The 21381-nt window shown below is 41.9% G+C and overlaps 1 protein-coding gene across 1 annotated transcript in view; it reads left to right on the top strand.

Moving 5' to 3' along the window:
* LOC126088317 (V-set and transmembrane domain-containing protein 2B-like) overlaps window positions 1-21381 on the top strand; it is a gene marked incomplete at its 3' end in the record, with an annotated part of 157779 nt that overhangs the window by 120933 nt on the left and 15465 nt on the right. Inside the window, exon 6 of the mRNA XM_049906447.1 lies at window positions 15347-15483. Within this exon, the coding sequence (XP_049762404.1) occupies window positions 15347-15483 (137 nt within the window). The remainder of the gene's footprint in view (window positions 1-15346; window positions 15484-21381) is intronic.

Below are 21381 nucleotides of genomic sequence, written 5' to 3' on the forward strand. Positions count from 1 at the left end.
AAAACCGTCTTTGCTGTAATGACTTCCATCCCAACTCGCCACACTCTTTCCCCTATTACGTGATAATACAAAACGAGCTACCCTTGTTTGGACCCTTTCGCTGTCCTCGGTCAATCTCACCTGGTAAGAATTTCACAACGCGCAGCAATATTCTAACAGAGGACGAACGAGTGTAGTGTAAGCTGTCTCTTTAGTGGACTTGTTGCATCTTCTAAGTGTCCTGCCAATGAAACGCAACCTTTGGCTCGCCTTCCCCACAATATTATCTATGTGGTCTTTCCAACTGGAGTTGTTCGTAATTTTAACACCCAGGTACTTAGTTGAATTGACAACCTTGAGAATTTTACTATTTATCGAGTAATCGAATTCCAACGGATTTCTTTTGGAACTCATGTGGATCACCTCACACTTTTCGTTATTTAGCGTCAACTGCCACCTGCCACACCATACAGCAATCTTTTCTAAATCGCTTTGCAACTGATACTGGTCTTCGGATGACCTTACTAGACGGTTAATTACAGCATCATCTGCGAACAACCGAAGAGAACTGCTCAGATTGTCACCCAGGTAATTTTTATGGACTAGGAACAGCAGAGGTCCCAGGACGCTTCCCTGGGGATCACCTGATATCACTTCAGTTTTACTCATTGATTTGCCGTCTATTACTACGAACTGCGACCTTCCTGACAGGAAATCACGAATCTAGTCGCACAACTGAGACGATACCCCATAAGCCCGCAGCTTGATTAGAAGTCGCTTGTGAGGAACAGTGTCAAAAGCTTTCCGGAAATCTAGAAATACGGAATCAACTTGAGATCCCCTGTCGATAGCGGGCATTACTTCGTGCGAATAAAGAGCTAGCTGCGTTGCACAAGAACGATGTTTTTTGAAACCATGCTGATTACGTATCAATAGATCGTTCCCTTCGAGGTGATTCATTATGTTTGAATACAGTATATGCTCCAAGACTCTACTACAAACAGACGTTAATGATATATGTCTGTAGTTCGATGGATTACTCCTACTACCCTTCTTAAACACTGGTGCGACCTGCGCAATTTTCCAGTCTGTAGGTACAGACCTTGCCGTTGGTGGGGAGGCTTGCGTGCCTCAGCGATACAGATAGCCGTACCATAGGTACAACCACAACGGAGGGGTATCTGTTGAGAGCCCAGACAAACGTGTTGTTCCTGAAGAGGGGCAGCAGCCTTTTCAGTAGTTGCAAGGGCAGCAGTCTGGATGATTGACTGATCTGGCCTTGTAACAATAACCAAAACGGCCTTGCTGTGCTGGTACTGCGAACGGCTGAAAGCAAGGGGAAACTACGGCCGTAATTTTTCCCGAGGGCATTCAGCTTTACTGTATGATTAAATGATGATGGCGTCCTCTTGGGTAAAATATTCCGGAGGTAAAATAGTCCCCCATTCGGATCTCCGGGCGGGGACTACTCAAGAGGTTGTCGTTATCAGGAGAAAGAAAACTGGCGTTCTACGGATCGGAGCATGGAATGTCAGATCCCTTAATCGGGCAGGTAGGTTAGAAAATTTGAAAAGGGAAATGGATAGGTTAAAGTTAGATATAGTGGGAATTAGTGAAGTTCGGTGGCAGGAGGAACAAGACTTCTGGTCAGGTGACTACAGGGTTATAAACACAAAGTCAAATAGGGGTAATGCAGGAGTAGGTTTAATAATGAATAGGAAAATAGGAACGCGGGTAAGCTACTACAAACAGCATAGTGAACGCATTGTTGTGGCCAAGATAGATACGAAGCCCACACCTACTACAGTAGTACAAGTTTATATGCCAACTAGCTCTGCAGATGACGAAGAAATTGAAGAAATGTATGATGAAATAAAAGAAATTATTCAGATAGTGAAGGGAGACGAAAATTTAATAGTCATGGGTGACTGGAATTCGAGTGTAGGAAAAGGGAGAGAAGGAAACGTAGTAGGTGAGTATGGATTGGGGCTAAGAAATGAAAGAGGAAGCCGCCTGATAGAATTTTGCACAGAGCACAACTTAATCATAGCTAACGCTTGGTTTAAGAATCATGATAGAAGGTTGTATACATGGAAGAATCCTGGAGATACTAAAAGGTATCAGATAGATTATAGAATGGTAAGACAGAGATTTAGGAACCAGGTTTTAAATTGTAAGACATTTCCAGGGGCAGATGTGGACTCTGATCACAATCTATTGGTTATGACCTGTAGATTAAAACTGAAGAAACTGCAAAAAGGTGGGAATTTAGGGAGATGGGACCTGGATAAACTGAAAGAACCAGAGGTTGTGCAGAGTTTCAGGGAGAGCATAAAGGAACAATTGACAGGAATGGGGGAAAGAAATACAGTAGAAGAAGAATGGGTAGCTTTAAGGGCTGAAGTAGTGAAGGCAGCAAGGACCAAGTAGGTAAAAAGATGAGGGCTAGTAGAAATCCTTGGGTAACAGAAGAAATATTGAATTTAATTGATGAAAGGAGAAAATATAAAAATGCAGTAAATGAAGCAGGCAAAAAGGAATACAAACGTCTCAAAAATGAGATCGACAGGAAGTGCAAAATGGCTAAGCAGGGATGGCTAGAGGACAAATGTAAGGATGTAGAGGCTTACCTCACTAGGGGTAAGATAGATACTGCCTACAGGAAAATTAAAGAGAACTTTGGAGAAAAGAGAACCACTTGCATGAACATCGAGAGCTCAGATGGAAACCCAGTTCTAAACAAAGAAGGGAAAGCAGAAAGGTGGAAGGAGTATATAGAGGGTCTATACAAGGGCGATGTACTTGAGGACAATATTATGGAAATGGAAGAGGATGTAGAGGAAGATGAAATGGGAGATGCGATACTGGGTGAAGAGTTTGACAGAGCACTGAAAGACCTGAGTCGAAACAAGGCCCCCGGAGTAGACAACATTCCATTGGAACTACTGACGGCCTTGGGAGAGCCAGTCCTGACAAAACTCTACCATCTGGTGAGCAAGATCTATGAAACAGGCGAAATACCCTCAGACTTCAAGAAGAATATAATAATTCCAATTCCAAAGAAAGCAGGTGTTGACAGATGTGAGAATTACCGAGCAATCAGTTTAATAAGCCACAGCTGCAAAATACTAACACTAATTTTTTACAGACGAATGGAAAAACTAGTAGAAGTCGACCTCGGGGAAGATCAGTTTGGATTCCGTAGAAATACTGGAACACGTGAGGCAATACTGACCTTACGACTTATCTTAGAAGAAAGTTTAAGGAAAGGCAAACCTACGTTTCTAGCATTTGTAGACTTAGAGAAAGCTTTTGACAATGTTGACTGGAATACTCTCTTTCAAATTCTAAAGGTGGCAGGGGTAAAATACAGGGAGCGAAAGGCTATTTACAATTTGTACAGAAACCAGATGGCAGTTATAAGAGTCGAGGGACATGAAAGGGAAGCAGTGGTTGGGAAGGGTGTAAGACAGGGTTGTAGCCTCTCCCCGATGTTATTCAATCTGTATATTGAGCAAGCAGTAAAGGAAACAAAAGATAAATTCGGAGTGGGTATTAAAATCCATGGAGAAGAAATAAAAACTTTGAGGTTCGCCGATGACATTGTAATTCTGTCGGAGACAGCAAAGGACTTGGAAGAGCAGTTGAACGGAATGGACAGTGTCTTGAAAGGAGGATATAAGATGAACATTAACAAAAGCAAAACGCGGATAATGGAATGTAGTCGAATTAATTCGGGTGATGCTGAGGGAACTAGATTAGGAAATGAGACACTTAAAGTAGTAAAGGAGTTTTGCTACTTGGGGAGCAAAATAACTGATTATGGTCGAAATAAGGAGGATATAAAATGTAGACTGGCAATGGCAAGGAAAGCGTTTCTAATGAAGAGAAATTTGTTAACATCAAGCATAGATTTAAGTGTCAGGAAGTCATTTCTGAAAGTATTTGTATGGAGTGTAGCTATGTATGGAAGTGAAACATGGACAGTAAATAGTTTGGACAAGAAGAGAATAGAAGCTTTCGAAATGTGGTGGTGCTACAGAAGAATGCTGAAGATTAGATGGGTAGATCACATAACTAATGAGGAGGTACTGAATAGGATTGGGGAGAAGAGGAGTTTGTGGCACAACTTGACCAGAAGAAGGGATCGGTTGGTAGGACATATTCTGAGGCATCAAGGGATCACCAATTTAGTATTGGAGGGCAGCGTGGAGGGTAAAAATCGGAGGGGGAGACCAAGAGATGAATACACTAAGCAGATTCAGAAGGATGTAGGTTGCAGTAGGTACTGGGAGATGAAGAAGCTTGCACAGGATAGAGTAGCATGGAGAGCTGCATCAAACCAGTCTCAGGACTGAAGACCACAACAACAACAACAACAGGTACAGATCTATCGGTGAGCGAGCGATTGTATATGATTGCTAAGTAGGGACTGTGAGGCACACATTGGTTGCACACTTTGCGAAATTTGAATCTATTCCTAATTACGGCGTCAACACTTCCGACGCTCAGTTCGACTCCTGAGGCAATGGCTGATACCATATGTCGCCGTTCTTGAACAATAGCTTCCGTAATACGATGTGGGGTTCCAGACCATCAACCAACGACATCCATCCTTCCCACAATCACGTGTGCCATGCTTTGTCCACTGTAACAGCCATGCAGTCGCCTCCGAACCGCCGGCCGGAGTGGCCGTGTGGTTCTAGGCGCTACAGTCTGGAACCGAGCGACGGCTACGCTCACAGGTTCGAATCCTGCCTCGGGCATGGTTGTGTGTGAAGTCTTTAGGTTAGTTAGGGTTAATTAGTTCTAAGTTCTAGGCAACTGATGACCTCAGAAGTTGAGTCGCATAGTGCACAGTGGCATTTGAACCTCTCCGAACCCTTCTGCTATTTTTCGATGTTTTTCTTTACCTTGTTCACCTTCCGCTGTCAGTAAACACGTGCCAGTCAGGATACTGACGATCTTGTGGATCTGAGATCTGCTAACTTCCCTGTAACGGAGTGCCCAAGAGAAAGTCTGCTAGAATATTTTGCAGAGGTGTTGTTGTAACGGAGGGTAGAAATGTGGTAGGAAGTGAATTATGATTCAAAGGCTGGAAAATAGAATTTAAGAAGGCTTTAGTTTTCAATAATTCAGTCTCACTCGCAGAGGTGTCTTACAGCGGAGTTTTATCCTCTTGTGATAACACTCTACCACTCTTGCAACCCCCAGTTTCTGACTACTATATTGTACTATCAGGGACGAGTGCTTTGCCATCGAATCGGTCTGATGATAGCACCAAACAATCGAATCAAAATGATAGACAAACGAGAGACAGTGCTCGTTGCTTCCTACACACAGAAATGTATCATTTATTCCTCGGTGCAACTCTCGCAATTAAACTCTAGGAGACAAGTGTAGGGGGGGGGGGGGGGGGTTTGTTCCAGTATACATTCTGACATACGCAAGTACAAATACTATTTGTTACTTCTTCTAGAGAATACCTCAACGGAAATTTTTATCTTATTTATTTATTCTTTATTTTAGGTCATCATTGTTCTGACTGGTTTGATGCCACCTGCTACAAATTTCTCTCCTTTGCCAAACTGTCGGTATCTGAGTAGCAACTGCAGCTTACGTCATCAGTTATTTGGTGGATGTATTTCAGTGTGTTTCACTCTACAGTTTTTCCCCTCTAAGGCTCCCTCTATGACTATGGAAGTTTTTCATTTATGTCTTAACAGATGTCCTATCATTCTGTCCCTTCTTCTTTCCAGTATTTCCCATATATTCCTTTCCTTACTGATTCTGCCCACAACCACCTTATTCCGGACCTTACCAGTCCACCAAATTTCCAACATTCGTTCGTAGCACCACATAAAAATTCTTAGATTCTCTTCCGTTCCGGTTTTCCCACAGTCCATGTTTTACTACCATGCAATACTGTGATGCAAACGTACATTCTCAGAAACTTCTTCCTCAGATTAAGGCATATGATTGAGACAAGTAGACCTGTGGGGCAGGAATGGCCTTTTTGTAAGTGTCAGTTGGCTTTTTATGTGCTCCTTGCTCCCCCTACCCCCTATATTATTCTGCTGCCTAGGTAACAGAATTCTTTGACTTTATTTACTTCGTGACCATCAATTCTCATGTTAAGTTTCTCGCTGTTCTCATTTCTACTACCACTCATTACTTTCGTCTTCCTTCGATTTAATTTCAGTCGATATTCTGTCCTGCTAGAGTGTTTATTCAATTCAACAGATCCTGCAATTCTTCTCCACTTCCAGCAACTTCATCAGCGAATCTTGTCACTGATAAACTTTCATCGTGAATTTGAATCCCACTCTTGTTATCCTTTGCTAGACGTTATAAAACTCATTGTAAGAAGTGTACCTGGATACTTCTCTGAACATCAGTGCCTCCCTCGAACATGTAAAGTCTTATCATAGTTGACGGTAGCATCATCGAAATGTCATTTAATAGTGACGGTTGCCGACCACTCAGATGCTACATGGTGATGACAGCGGCTCTGACTGTCTCTCACTCCTTAACTCATCTGATAGTCTACTGCTACTCTGACTGCCGTTTATATATTGCTTTTTAAAAGTCATGGAAGAGTTTCCCCTGGCTGTGTTGACTTCTCCATACTTCCCCTGAGGTCCTTTTAGTGACCAAAATCTTTCCAGACGCTTTTAGCACCTACTCGAACAGTCTAGACACTGGTCTAACACTTCACTGTTTTGGCCTTGGTTAGTTGTCCGTGGCTATTTCCATTGCTTAAAATCCGTTTTCAGTCCTGAAGTGTCCGTGACTGCGGTGGCGTACCAATTTCGCATGGGGTGTGCTAACCGTTTTGCTCGCTTGCTCTGCTCCCTACTGACAAACTGTCATTTCCAGCGCAATACTTATGCCTTACTACTTAATACAGTTTCCATTTCTTTCATAGTGTCAACGTCAGTTACTATCTCTGTAACACTGGACCACTCATAATAATAAATCTTGACAGCTCTAACACTTTTGAGGTCTCCATTTCCTCGTATTCAGGGCGACTGAGTGTAGTCTTGACGTAAGTGTGCGCCCGTCTCTCTCTGGTGGTGAGTATGGAACTTAAGCGCTGTGATGGGGCGCGGACTTTCTTCCTTTTAGTGGTGTCCATTTTCTAGTCTCTGGCTCGCTTCTTTTTGCAAGGACTTCACGCCTCAACTGCCGCTTTAAAATGGTGTAAGAACTGAAAGTGCCCAAGGTTGGAAAAAAATTACAATTGCGGTTGATTGACATTTCAGTGAATATTTTAGGTTGTGTGTGCTTGAAAATGACCAATGGGATTAGAATAAGCTAACTGAAAAGGGTAATTAGTAATAAAGCAAACGACCCATGCAAAAAATTGTTTCGTTTCAGCAAATACGTATCAGTTATTTTAAAATTACTGGAAATATAGGGACTGTGTTACCGATTCAAAGTAACTGATAACACTTGCAGAATTTGCTTCGATCAAAACACTGACTGCGGTCCCCGCGGGAATGTGACTGAGTTTCACATCAGTCGCTCAAAACTGTGAGCGCAGGAGAAGCCATTAAGGAAGGAGGAGATAGGGCCGCCGCTGGCCGTATTCACGGAGGGAGAGGGGGAGGGGTTGCATTTTCATGGCACGCATTTCGGTGATGAATGGTCCGAGCAGTCGGCGCGGCGTATCGCGAAATAAAAGCTGGATCTCCGGCAAACCGTGGCCGAGAAATGGGGCTCTCTGGAGCGACACCCCGCTGCTGCTGCTGCCCTCTGGCGGGAGCGCTAGATAGATGTGTTGTTCTCGCCCTATATGTGTGACTTATAACTTCAAACCGTCTGCGTGTCTAGCAAACAGTTTTCTAAAAGTGTTTGCGACGGAAGCTAGATCTTCAGCTCGGCCTCGCAGCTGACTCAGAGAGCAACATCTCCTGTTAGCAGATGTACATTATACTCCAATCAGAATTCGGATATGTAATCGTCATACTTTCAGTGGTACTCTGATGGACATTTGCAAGGACATTTGCAATTTAGGTTGGAGTATAATGTAAACATGTGAAATAAATCGGTAAATAAGTTTTTGAATTTTTTACTGCCGAGAAGCTGTATGTGATTTCAGCAGTTTGATTCGTCAAGAAATTGGTTAGTGACCGGATGCGAAAATTTTAACATTATTACTGTCATTTGTTATTATTATTAGTAGCGAAACGGGCAGTATTTCGCAGTTGTTAAATAGGTACGAGTACTGAAAATATGTCCTATTCTGCTTCTCTGTCCACTCTCTGTCCATATCCTTCTTCTCACCTCTTCGTTCATTTCTCCATCCTCCCTCATCTCTGCCCATAATCCAGTCTACGCTCTCTGTAAATCTCTTTCTCATCCTCTCTGTCCAACTCTCCCTTCTCCTTGTGCATCGCCATTTGCTCTTCTACTTCTGTGTCCATCCTTTCCTTCTTTCTGGTCCCGAGCTGTGTTTATTGTTATCGCAAATTCAGATTTCATAGTAGCGTTCTAATCGTAAGATGAAAATCCATACATATAACATTTCTGTTTCTTGTGAAAATCGACTGCGAGAAAAAAACAACAGGTCACAGTGGTGTACACAGTTTTTGTTTAAAAAATATATTTGGTGTGAAAGATTACGTATCGGAACAACAAATTTTAATGGTTTACATGCATTACTATCTTAATTTAAACTGACCGCGAGAAATAAAAAAGGAAAAAAGATAGCGTCACATATTCACATCGGAGAAAAGCATAGAATTTTCAATGTCGCAGTCTGTTTAACAGAAAACCTGTACACTGTTGTTCCAAAAAATTATAGCCTATGTCATATGAGTGCTTATTAGAGAGTTCTGTAAAAATTTGAAGTGTAATCGTCAAGAGCTTTTCGAGTTTTATAGTAACAAAGATTCTCTATTGTGTATCACATATACCTTTATTTACTACATATATTTAAAAGTATCCTAGTATATATTTAATAGTAGCTTACGTCCATCCGAACCTTAGTTACAGATACGCATAAGAATATGAAATAAGTCGGTCAAGAACTTTTCTATATTTTTGGTAGCAACGTTTCCCCTTTATACATTACAATCATATTTAAATTATGAATACGTAAAAAAGTATCTAAACTATGTTCTTGCAAATGTTCATCAGAATACTAATAAAAGTATGACAAATAAATATCCGAATTTCGATTGGAGTATAATGCAAACATGTGAAGTAAATCGGTCAATAATTTTTTGAATTTCTTACTGTATGCTGTTTATACATTATAAGATGACGCTCCAGTAGTTACACAAAAACAATCCAGAATTCGAATGCAGTTTTGTATCAAAATGTCAAAGCAGTTGGTGAAGAACTTCCGGAGATTTTGATGAAACGAACATTACCATTTCATTTTATATAGGTTATAATTATTGTCATCCTGGTATGACATTGCAGATCACGTATAGATACACAATGTATTTACTCGTTAATAGTAAATTTGTCAACCAGGTCGCAGCCCTCAGTGTCACTTGAAAGTCTTTCAGTGCTGTAAAATCATCAACTGGTCAGCTCTCCACACAATGTACTATTTGTCTGTTCCCCCGCACCGCTTTCACACGCAGTGCTTTTAAGATAATGCCACCTCTTCAACATGTGCCATCTCCATTGTCTCGCTTGGATGCGATTCAGTTTCACCATTCACTACGGGGAAAGACACACCCTACTATCTTAACCGTTAGGTTTTCAGTTACATTGACGTTCTTTAGTGAATGTTCATTCCAACACTCTTTCCACTTTTCCACCTCTGACACTGAGAGCGTTTGTGAATCGATGATAGATCTGCGTTTGCTCGCCCCCACTCACGTATAGGCGGTGAATTGTAAAAGTTATTTAATTCACAAGGAATTCTGTCTTATTAAGAATTTACAGCCGTGCAGTTTTTTCTTCAGAAATCCAGAGGACCATAGAACAGGCATTGGTTGGGAGAAAATATGGTTGCGCCATTATTTGTTACAAGGTCTCCCTCAGACGTACATCCGTCCTAGTTGGAAGTGCGGGCCGGCCTGTGTGGCCGAGCGGTTCTAGGCGCTACAGTCTGGATCCGCGCGACCGCTACGCTCGCTGGTTCGAATCCTGCCTCGGGCATGGGTGTGTGTGATGTCCTAAGGTTAGTTAGGTTTAAGTAGTTCTAACTTCTATGGGACTGATCACGCCAGATGTTACGTCCTATAGTGCTCAGAGCCATTTGAACACTTTTTGCAAGTGCGTTTTTTCCTCATGCGGTGGCAAAGGGTTTAGTAGATAGGTAAACAAAGAAATTGCAGCATTGTATCTGCATTGTATCTGCATTTGCTCCTCAGCTGTGTCTAACTATTTTGTAGAACAGTTTCATTCATCATACAAGCTTCTTTGACAGGTGCGTGCAATGCACATTACATAAATATTTAAGGAGATAAAATGGTTTACAAAACCGAAGTACAGAAGTAACTTTCGCTTGATGTATCACTGTCAAGTAACATAGCTAGTTGAAAATTGAACCAAGCGTAAAAAGAACTACAACCGTATAATACGGAACAAAAGTGAAAGACATAATCACGCGAACGGAAATGACACTTTGTTCTGAGACAATATTTACTCTGACGACATCGCGATTTATCACGGGCTCCTGGACATTAAAAAATGAAACACGTGGTTTTTAATAGGGTTTGTGATCACCTCGGACAGCAATGTACACACTGCAACGTACTCCCATGACGATCACAAAGTTTATAAGGAATGATTGTGGCAGGTCGTTCCGCCCCTCCACCAGCAAGGTTGGCAACTCTGGATGGTCGTTGCTGAATGTGAACGTGCTGCAGTACGTCCAGCACGAGCTCGATGGGATTTTAGTGGTGGGGAACCGGCAGGCCAGTCCATTCGCTGAATATTCTCCCGTTCCAAGAGTTTCTGCGTATTTAGATGCGCTTTGTCATCCCTAAAAGTCAAATTAGAGCCAAATGCAACCCAGAAAAGGCGCACAAGTCAAAGGAGTACAACGCCACAATAACGTTGACCCATCAGTGGAGCGTGTTCAAAGACTTCTACGAGTACGCACATGTAACATTTGCCTCCGCACGCTCTAATACCTGGGTCACTAAAACGATCACGTTCAACAATGTTCCTTGGTGCTCTCACCTCCCGCCATGTGGAATGGAACGCCCTACCGCAAGAACTCTGTATCAAACTTGTGTCCATCGTGAGAGCACGTTGCAGAGCATGCACTACCGTTCATGGTGATCATAATCCCTATTAATAACCATGCCCTGTCTTCTGTAATGCAAACAGGACCATCACAAATCGCGGTGACTTCAGTGTAATTTTTGTTTTTTAATAAAAGTATGATTTCTGTTTTTCTTCAGTTACTTCCTGTGCTAATTGTAGCAGTTTCATCGACCTATGTTTAATTGCCATGACTCATCTAGCGTATGTTTTGTACACCAGTGTAGTTACTGCAATCATCGGCTCTATCGGACAACACGTGTAACTTCCAGTCACTTTTTTTCAATTATAAACATGGAATGCTGCGAACTCTGGTTTACTTGGATTTCAAGAATGTTCCTTTTTGCCATAGTACTCAAACTATAAAGGCACTAAATATCCAGATATACTGAGATCTGGCATACGGAAAATAGATAAGTGATTTCTGTATGACGTCCTTATCAAAGTCCAGCAACGTAAGTATGACACAAAGAAAAGTTGGCTAGACAGTCCCACATAGTCAACTCATATCTCATGCAATATGCACGAAAATTTCACTTATCACTTCCACTGTAAACTAGCGAAAAAAGGAAGTCAAAGATGGAATCGCGAATAATGTTTTTTATTCTATACATTGGTAACATCAGAGAAAAAAAGTAATTTTTACGAGGATGCACACACAATATGCATGGGACACCGATAACGTATTAAGGCACTACGACGGCAGGATTTGCAGTAAGAACATTAAACTTTGAATTGAACGAATTGATATATCTGTAACCATTACCTGTCCATGATCGAGGATACCTACAAACACATGATGAAATTAGGCAGTTTGAAACATAGCATTAATTCCAAGTGAGCTGTATCAGTCATATATATAATGCCGGAGTAGTTCGTGCCTTCTTAGCTGTAATGACGTACACCAGCTCACGCAGGTGGTAGCAAAACCCCCGTATTTTAGGTAACATTTGTTATGTTTTTGTTTAATAGATATAGTATTAAAATAGATGATAGAGAATGGTTGACATTATATTTCCTTTGTATTCTAGTTTTTAAAAGGAAAAGGTCTCATCCGGCGGTAACCAGTAATAAAAATTTGGAAAATATCATATGCTCATAAAATTAAAAATAATTGAATATCTGATTCGGTGCAGTGTGTGGCTGAACAATGGTTCAGGCACAAGTGTTTTCAGACAAGAATTTTGAAGGTTGCCTTAATATTTTCCTAAACGTGTTACATTTTGGCTGGAACTAACTCATTCCTAAACCCTATGCAACTGAACTAAAACTATGTCGTGTTACGATTAGAGCATTACATTTTCATCACCATCTCTTCCTTGTGCTATTCTTGAAGCTGTTTATGCTTTCTGTATCCGAAGTTTATAATGGGGGAAACACCTCACTGTTCCACGTCTCTGCCTGGGGGCTGTTAATTATGGACGAGGCTCGAAGTATGTAGTGCCACTGGGTTCGCTGGTATCCAATCGGAGCAGTTTTATATCAAGAGTGACTAGCCGCTCGGAGTAAATTCCTAGACGAAATAAACACTTTTCGCTGAACACTGACATTCATTCTACTCACACCAGAATCAGTCAATGCGAGTGCTCCAGATTACTCATCAAACGGACATTCGAGGGAATTTAAGCATCAGTGCACCAGTGTTACTTTCATTAAAAAACTCTCGTGGCAGGAAATTTCATTCAATCATCGAAGTGAAGTTTCATTCATTCATGGAAGAAGTAGACACGTATGAGGTAATGAACCTCTTTCTGACAGCATGTGAGATAAAGGACTGTTGGAGCTCAATTCACCGCCGACAACCAGACCACTGGAGAGGTACGTAGGTTTCGAATGAACAAGAATGGGGAAATCTGACATATCATTTTCAAAGGAAACAGCTCGACATTTTCCTTAGGTTATTTACGACAGATACGCAAGACTGTAAATGTGATGTTTGGGATGCCCATTTTGATAACGTCCCTCCCGAATGTGTGCAAAATACTTGAAGCATTGTGCCTTCTAGTTATGATTTTTTACAATTAGTCATAGCTTCGTAAGGTGCCGTATCCTTGTCGGTTATTCACGCAGAAGTGCTCTCTATCTTCGTGTCGATAGGAAATAATTTTGCAACTGAAACTTCCTGGCAGATTAAAACTGTGTGCCCGACCGAGACTCGAACTCGGGACCTTTGCCTTTCGCGGGCTCAGTTGGTAGAGCACTTGCCCGCGAAAGGCAAAGGTCCCGAGTTCGAGTCTCGGTCGGGCACACAGTTTTAATCTGCCAGGAAGTTTCATATCAGCGCACACTCCGCTGCAGAGTGAAAATCTCATTCTGGAAACATCCCCCAGGCTGTGGCTAAGCCATGTCTCCGCAATATCCTTTCTTTCAGGAGTGCTAGTTCTACAAGGTTCGCAGGAGAGCTTCTGTAAAGTTTGGAAGGTAGGAGACTAGGTACTGGCAGAAGTAAAGCTGTGAGTACCGGACGTGAGTCGTGCTTCGGTAGCTCAGTTGGTAGAGCACTTGCCCGTGAAAGGCAACGGTCCCGAGTTCGAGTCTCGGTCGTGCACACAGTTTTAATCTGCCAGGATGTTTCATATCAGCGCACACTCCGCTGCAGAGTGAAAATCTCATTCTGGAAACATCCCCCAGGCTGTGCCTTAGCCATGTCTCCGCAATATCCTTTCTTTCAGGAGTGCTAGTTCTGCAAGGTTCGCAGGAGAGCTTCTGTAAAGTTTGGAAGGTAGGAGACGAGGTACTGGCCGAAGTAAAGCTGTGAGTACCGGACGTGAGTCGTGCTTCGGTAGCTCAGTTGGTAGAGCACTTGCCCGCGAAAGGCAAAGGTCCCGAGTTCGAGTCTCGGTCGGGCACACAGTTTTAATCTGCCAGGAAGTTTCATATCAGCGCACACTCCGCTGCAGAGTGAAAATCTCATTCTGGAAACATCCCCCAGGCTGTGGCTAAGCCATGTCTCCGCAATATCCTTTCTTTCAGGAGTGCTAGTTCTGCAAGGTTCGCAGGAGAGCTTCTGTAAAGTTTGGAAGGTAGGAGACGAGGTACTGGCAGAAGTAAAGCTGTGAGTACCGGACGTGAGTCGTGCTTCGGTAGCTCAGTTGGTAGAGCACTTGCCCGTGAAAGGCAACGGTCCCGAGTTCGAGTCTCGGTCGGGCACACAGTTTTAATCTGCCAGGAAGTTTCATATCAGCGCACACTCCGCTGCAGAGTGAAAATCTCATTCTGGAATTTTGCAACTCATTGAATTCGCTGTATTTTGTTTTCTCATGAAACTATAACATATTTCCGGCTGAAACGTCGCAAAACGTAGTCTCCTGTGTGCTTTATCGGCCAAAATATTAATGGACATGTAGCACCTGTTCCATAGAGTATTTACACTTGTACTGAAAGGTATTTTTCAATGTTGATGACATGGCAGTGAGGTTAATATGTTGGCGAGTGCTTATCAAAATATTCGAAATCCTGCAGGCTAAATGCAGGACACAAGTCGTTTACGTTTAGTAGTCGTCGGTACAAAACCGGAAACAGGAGAAAAAATTACCAAATTTAATCATAAATTGAAGTAACCACCAGTGGTGATATTTCTTTTCATCCCTCACAGCATCCCATACATACACAAACGAAGTGATCGCTTCAAAAAAATGGCATATAAGCGGTATACTCCTTCGACCTGAAGTAAACACTTCTTAGATCGGTTCACTAGGAACGAAAGGAGTGTTTCGAGAGAGGTGTTTAGTTCACGTACTAAGGTGACAGTAGATGAAAGACGGCTTTCAGCATGCGCAGCTTGAGATTTACGAATCTAGTACGCTGTTACAGTAGGCGTGTCACCTGCAAGTGAGAGAACTCCGAGTAATCTCCCTCGAGTTGGTCGCACTGCTAGACTGTCAGCGCAACTACGGACCCGGGCGATCCATTCACAACTGTAGCGTCAATCCCTGAGCTTCTATAAGCGGACCAACTTGGAGCGAGCATTCCTTGTAACGACTGCCGGGACGGCCGCTCAGGCGCAGTGGGGGCGTTAAGTCCCTTACCTCCCTCTCACTTCACCTCTCCCATCTACCATTTCCACCCGTGGTACCGAGTTTCACAGTCCACGAAGCCTGAAGCCGTGATCACACTCCGGTGTCTGTTGCAGTACAAACGTGAGCGACGAGCAGGACTCCATGGTGTCGACGCTGACCATCGAGCGCGCGCAGAAGAGGCACTCTGGCAACTACACGTGTGCCGCCGGCGGCGCTGCCTCCACCACCGTCGCCGTGCACGTGCTCAACGGTGAGATTCCTATAACTTCTTTCTTCTCATTTTCACCTTACGATCATTTGATTTGCGGACGTGTACGAAAGCGAGAGCGTTATGGCAAATCAAATTGCTGCTAACTCTATGGCTGCTCCTCCGTCTACATCTATATTTCGCAACTATCTTACGGTGTGAGGCGAGGTTACATTGTGTATCAGTCTCACTTCATCCTTTCCCTGGTCCAGTAGCGTATGTTACGCACTGGTAAGCTGGTAAGCCTCCGACTGTGCTCTAATCTCTCTAACTTCATCGTCTTTCCACAAGATGTACGTACGAGGAGGCTATATACTGCGTGACTCTTCTAGGAGTGGATGCTCTCGGACTTTTAACACTAGACCATAACGTGATGCAGAACGTCTCTTTTGCAGCATTTGCCACTAGAGTTGAAATCTATGTTACGCTTTGCGTTTACTAAATGAACACGTAACGAAACGTGGTGATGTTCTTTGGATCTTCTCTATTTTCTCTATCAATCGTACATGGTACTGATCGCATACTGGTAAGCAATATTGCAGTATTGGCCGAACCAGTAGTTTGTAAGCTGCTTCATTTGCTGATGAACTACATATCTTGAGCATTCTTCCACTTCATCTTAGTCCCGCATCTACATCACTCGCGATTGATTTTATGTCGTCGTTCCAATTCAGATCACTTAGTAGGCATCTTCCTACATATTTTATGAAAGTAAATGCTCTCATTGACTGCTCTGATATTTTTAACCATACAAAAACGATCTTTCTGTTTATGTCTTCACAGTGCGTTGTAGTTGTTAATATTCAGTGTCAATCGCCACTCTGTGCACAAAGCGTAGGTCCATAGCACGTCTTCTTGTATTACGATAAAGTTTTATATTCTGTATACATTATCATCATCTGCTAAAAGTGTTATGGAACTTCAGACGTTCACTTCTTGGTTATTTAAATACATTACGAAAAGTAATGTTCCTATAACACTCCTCAAGGTTATGCCCGAAGTTTCTTTTACCTCTGAAAACATCCGTGTGCGTTCTCTTTGCTTCTGTTTGCTAGAATTCAATCCAGTGTGTATCACGTCAGAAGGCCGAGCATTCAAGAACATATTCCTCTTACGACTGCTGCGATTATTTTTTTTTTTTTTTGAGTCACCAACATTCTGATTGGTTTGATGCGGCCGAGGTAATTCCTCTCCTGTGCCAGCCTCAACGTCTCAGAGCAGATTACGTCCTCGACTATTTGCTGGATGTATTCCTGTCTCTATCATCCTCTACAGTTTTTGCTCTCTACAGCTCTCTCTAATACCATGGAAGTCATTTCCCGATGTCTTAACAGATGTCCTTTCCACCTACTCATTTCCTCTGCGCTTCTGTGCGGAACATTTTCATTCCATACCGTATCAGTCCACCTAATTTTCAACGTTCGTCTGTAGCACCACATCTCAAATGGTTCGTCTCTCTTCTGTTCCATTTATCCCTCAAACCATGTTTCGCTACCGTACAATGTTGTTTTACCAATGTACATTCTCACATACTTCTTCCTCAAATTAACGCCTTTGTTTGATACTAGTAGACCTCTCTTGGTCAGGAATGCCCATTTTGGTAACAATAGTCTGCTTTTGGAGTTCTCCTTGCTCTGCCCGTCATTGGTTATTTTGCTGCCTATGTAGTAGAATTCCCTAGCTTCATTTACTTTGTGACCATTAGTCCTGATGATAAGTCTCTCGCTATTCTCACTTCTGCTGCTTGTCATACTTTCGTCTTTCTTCAATTTACTCTAAATCCACATTTTGCACACATTGAACTTTTTATTCCATTCAGGAGATCATGTCATTCTTTTTCACTTACATTCATCACCGAATCGTAGAACTGATAACTTACCACCTTGAATTTTGATTCCACTCCTGAAACTTTCTTTTATTTCCATCACTGCTTCTTACATGTACATGTTGAACAATAGGGATGGAAACATCACCTCTACTACAACTTTTTTAATATGAGCAGTTCGTTCTTGGTCGCCCAATCTTATTACTTCTTGGCTCTTGTACATATTGTATATTACCCGTCTCTCCCTATAGCTAATCCCCATTTTTCTCTGTATTTCGAGCAACTTACACCATTTCACATCGTCGAACGCTTTTTCAAGGTCGACAAATCCTATGAACGCGTCTTGATTTTTCTTTAGTCTTGCTTCCATTATCAACCACAAGGGAAGAACTGCTTTTCTGGTGCCTTTACCTTTTCTAAAGTCAAATTGATCGTCATCTAACACGTCCTGAATTTTCTTTTCCGTTTTTGTGTATATTATTCTTGTAAGCAACTTGGATGCATGAGCTGTTAAGCAGATGAGATAATTCTTGCACTCGTCACCTCTTGCAGTCTTCCAAATTGTTTGGATGATATTTTCCGAAAGTCAGATGGTATGTCGCCAGACTCATACACTCTGCACACCAACGTGAATTGTCATTTTGTTGTCACTTCCTCCAATCATTTCAAAAGTTCTGATGGAATGTTATCTATCCCTTGTGTCTTATTTGTTCTTAAGTCGTCCCAAGCTTTCTTAAATTCTGATTCTAATACTGTATCCTCTTTTTCACCTAAATCGCCCTCTGTTTCTTCTACTAAAACATCAGATAAATCTTCTCCCTCATAGATGCCTTAAATGTACTCCATTCATCTATCCGGTCTCTGCTCTGCATTTAGCTGTGGAATTCCCGTTGTACTCTCAATGTTACCACCCGTGCTTTTAATTTCACCGAAAGTAGTTTTGGCTTTTTTTCCGACAGCCATTTTTTCGATTTCTTCACATTTTCATGCAAGCATTTCGTCTTACCTTCCCTGTACTTATTTCATTCTCAGCTACTCGTATTTATGCATTCCTGAATTTTCCTGACCATTTTTGTACTTTCTTCTTTCATCACTCATCTGATGTACTGTTCCCCATAGTTTCTTCGCTGTTACCTCCTTTGTACCTATCTTTTCCTTCCCAACTTCTATGAGTGCCCTTTTTAGAGATGTCCATTCCTCTTCAACTGTACTGCCTACTGAGCTATTGCTTGTTGCTGTATCTATAACCTTAGAGGACATTAAAGCGTATCTCGTGATTCCTTAGTACCTCCGTATCCCACTTCTGAATAGTACTGCCTAGCAATTACTGCTCTACACCAGAGACAGCAATATTTCACTGGCAATACAACTGCTTTCATTATTAATCGTAGAACTGTCAGGGGCTGTCGCTTCTCTACAGGACGCGAGGACAAACGCGATAGCGTAGAGGCCTCTCTCTCTCTCTCTCTCGCTCTCTCTCTCTCTGTTCCTCTATCTCTCTCTATACCAACAAATTACTTTCAATAATTTAATAATGTGTACACTGCCTGAGAAACTGAAGTAAAACTGTAGGGAAGGGTACATGATGTTATTTAAGTGATTGCAAAATCGAGTCAAATTTATCAAAAACTTCTCATCTATTCTGGTGTGGATGAGTGCACTGTCTAACAACTCTACCACAACAAAGGTCAAAATTTTAATATCGATTGTGGTGTTGCTCACGCTGCTAAATACTGCATTATCGGCCAACATCAGTCATTATGTGGCAGGTGTCATTAGAGCACAGTTAATAGTCATTTCATGTAATAATGAAAAAACTAGGCACTCATCTTTTTGTGTTTCCCACGCAGGTCTCGTCATAAAATCATGACTCAATCGTTGAAAATCTAGGTGTTTATGATTCCAAGCTCGGATGCAAAGCGGCCTAGGTTTTATCCTGCTATATTCAAAAGTTTTGTAGATGCGCTTCACAAACCATCCTTGAAGATTACACTTTTGCTGGACAATGGTGATGTAAAAAAATAATCAGCACTCCGAAATTAAGTTACACTTCCTTTTAATTGCTTTTATTGCAATATCACGTAAACACAAAACATCACTTCACAATACAAAACAATCTTGAAAACATCTCTTTCACAGTCACTGTCAAAGTTCACATTTTATATGCGGACTACGTTATGCGTCTTTCCAACATGACGTCCAACACTTGGCTTTCTCAAGGTCCGACTCTAACAACTCAACAACTAACTAACTAACTAATAATCTCTTACGCGCCCAAAAATCTGAGTTACAAGTACGTCAAAGATCATAGTGACAAAAGAAAGAATACACATAAGAATAATATCATTGCAATATAAACATATCGATGTATCAAAAGTGAAATAAAATCTGAATATTGTCTCAGAAATATGTTAAGTAGTTAACAGAAATACAGTAGAATATTACTGGTATCGAGAGGTTCGGGTGAGGTACCATAATGGTTACGTAATTCAAGTACCATTACAACTGGTTTGGTTGTGAATGGTGTCATAAAGTCGTTGTATCCACTCTTAAGGGATGCTGGCTCACAACTGTTGTAAATTATCCTCGATAATCTGAATAGCAGGTTATTATTATTATTCTCGTGCCAGAAACACACGTACATGTACATACATTATATACAGTTATGATTAGATTACTTTTAACCAAAAGTTGGCAATTTCCAGTGCATTTTCTGTTGCTTGTTGAAGATCATATTCTGTACAGGAGACTGGGCCCTATCGACACCGAAGCATGTGCCAAACAGTCTGTACTCCTCCGCAGTCACACCGAATATCATTTAGATCAGTGTACCCGATCTTGCCAAATTAACTTTTGATCTTCCAACTCCGGATCTCAGTCTATTAGGAACTTCCAAATTGTCCATTCCCCGTCATGTCCTGGAGATAAGGCTTCAACAACTCTTTTCCAAACAGGGGGAAGGTAGGTCGTAGTTCTCAATTGTGGCAACAAAGCTTTTTGAGCAGTGGTTGTAAGTTCCTTTGATGTCCTAAGGAAAGTCTTCCTTCATTTCAGTCATTATGGATGCGGTTCATGCCCATACAGAGGATAGGTAATTTCCTGTTCCACTGCATTTTTTTTTTCTCATTCGCAGCTATCTCTCTTCGAACAGGTGGTGTTGCTGCGAGGTCGTAAAACCATTCGACTGGAGTGGATTTCAAGGAAATTGTTATAATTCTGAAGTTTCGTTGAGGGCTACAGCCACCTGATTGGCAGGAGATACGTTATACCAAACAGGACAGCCATACTCTGCCGCAGAATAACATAGTGCCACTGCAGGTGTTCGGATTGTTTCAAGTTGAATAATAGATACGGACGTCCATGCTGGTTCCATACATGTTATAACTGGGTCAGAACTGACAGTGGGAGTACTTGACCGTCATGCACAAGGTTCATTGAGTCATCCTCAACTTCGAAGATTGCAATAGAAATCACTAGCTCGCTTCGTATGACAACGAAACTATCCGTACGTTGTAGGTAAAACATAAATCGGCATTTGTTTCTTGATGTAAATTACGATAACAAAGCTTCAATGACAATTAGGAAGCTCCTGGAAATCATTATATCGGAAATGGAATTTATTTATTTCCCCTTCGATGTACCCCATAAATTGAATTAATATACATATAATATTGAAAATGTCTTAATTTCTCGCATATATGTCGATACTCCCCTTTCCTTTCATATCGCGAAGGCACCACTACTCTCACGGCTAGTTACGGTTCTCCACCCAAGTAGCATACTCGTAACATGATATTGCATTGCAAGTGTCGATGGCTGCATTATGATCGTGGTATCGCCTTCTTACTCACTGCTAAGGTAATTTTTACCACTGCTTAACAGAGCGAGTTATTCATCTTAATTGAAGCGTGCGGATACAACATTGAAAACAGCAAATAAGTGGTGTCCGAGTAAAGAGAAACCTCACGAGTCGAGATATGCACACCGTGAAGCCGGGAGTAACACCGCTGTGCCTCTTCAGTCGAAGCCTGAAGCCTTACCGACCGACGATGATTATCTGGGGCAGTGCGGACCGC

The sequence above is a fragment of the Schistocerca cancellata genome, chromosome 6, assembly GCF_023864275.1.
Source record: "Schistocerca cancellata isolate TAMUIC-IGC-003103 chromosome 6, iqSchCanc2.1, whole genome shotgun sequence".
Lineage (NCBI taxonomy): Eukaryota > Metazoa > Arthropoda > Insecta > Orthoptera > Acrididae > Schistocerca > Schistocerca cancellata.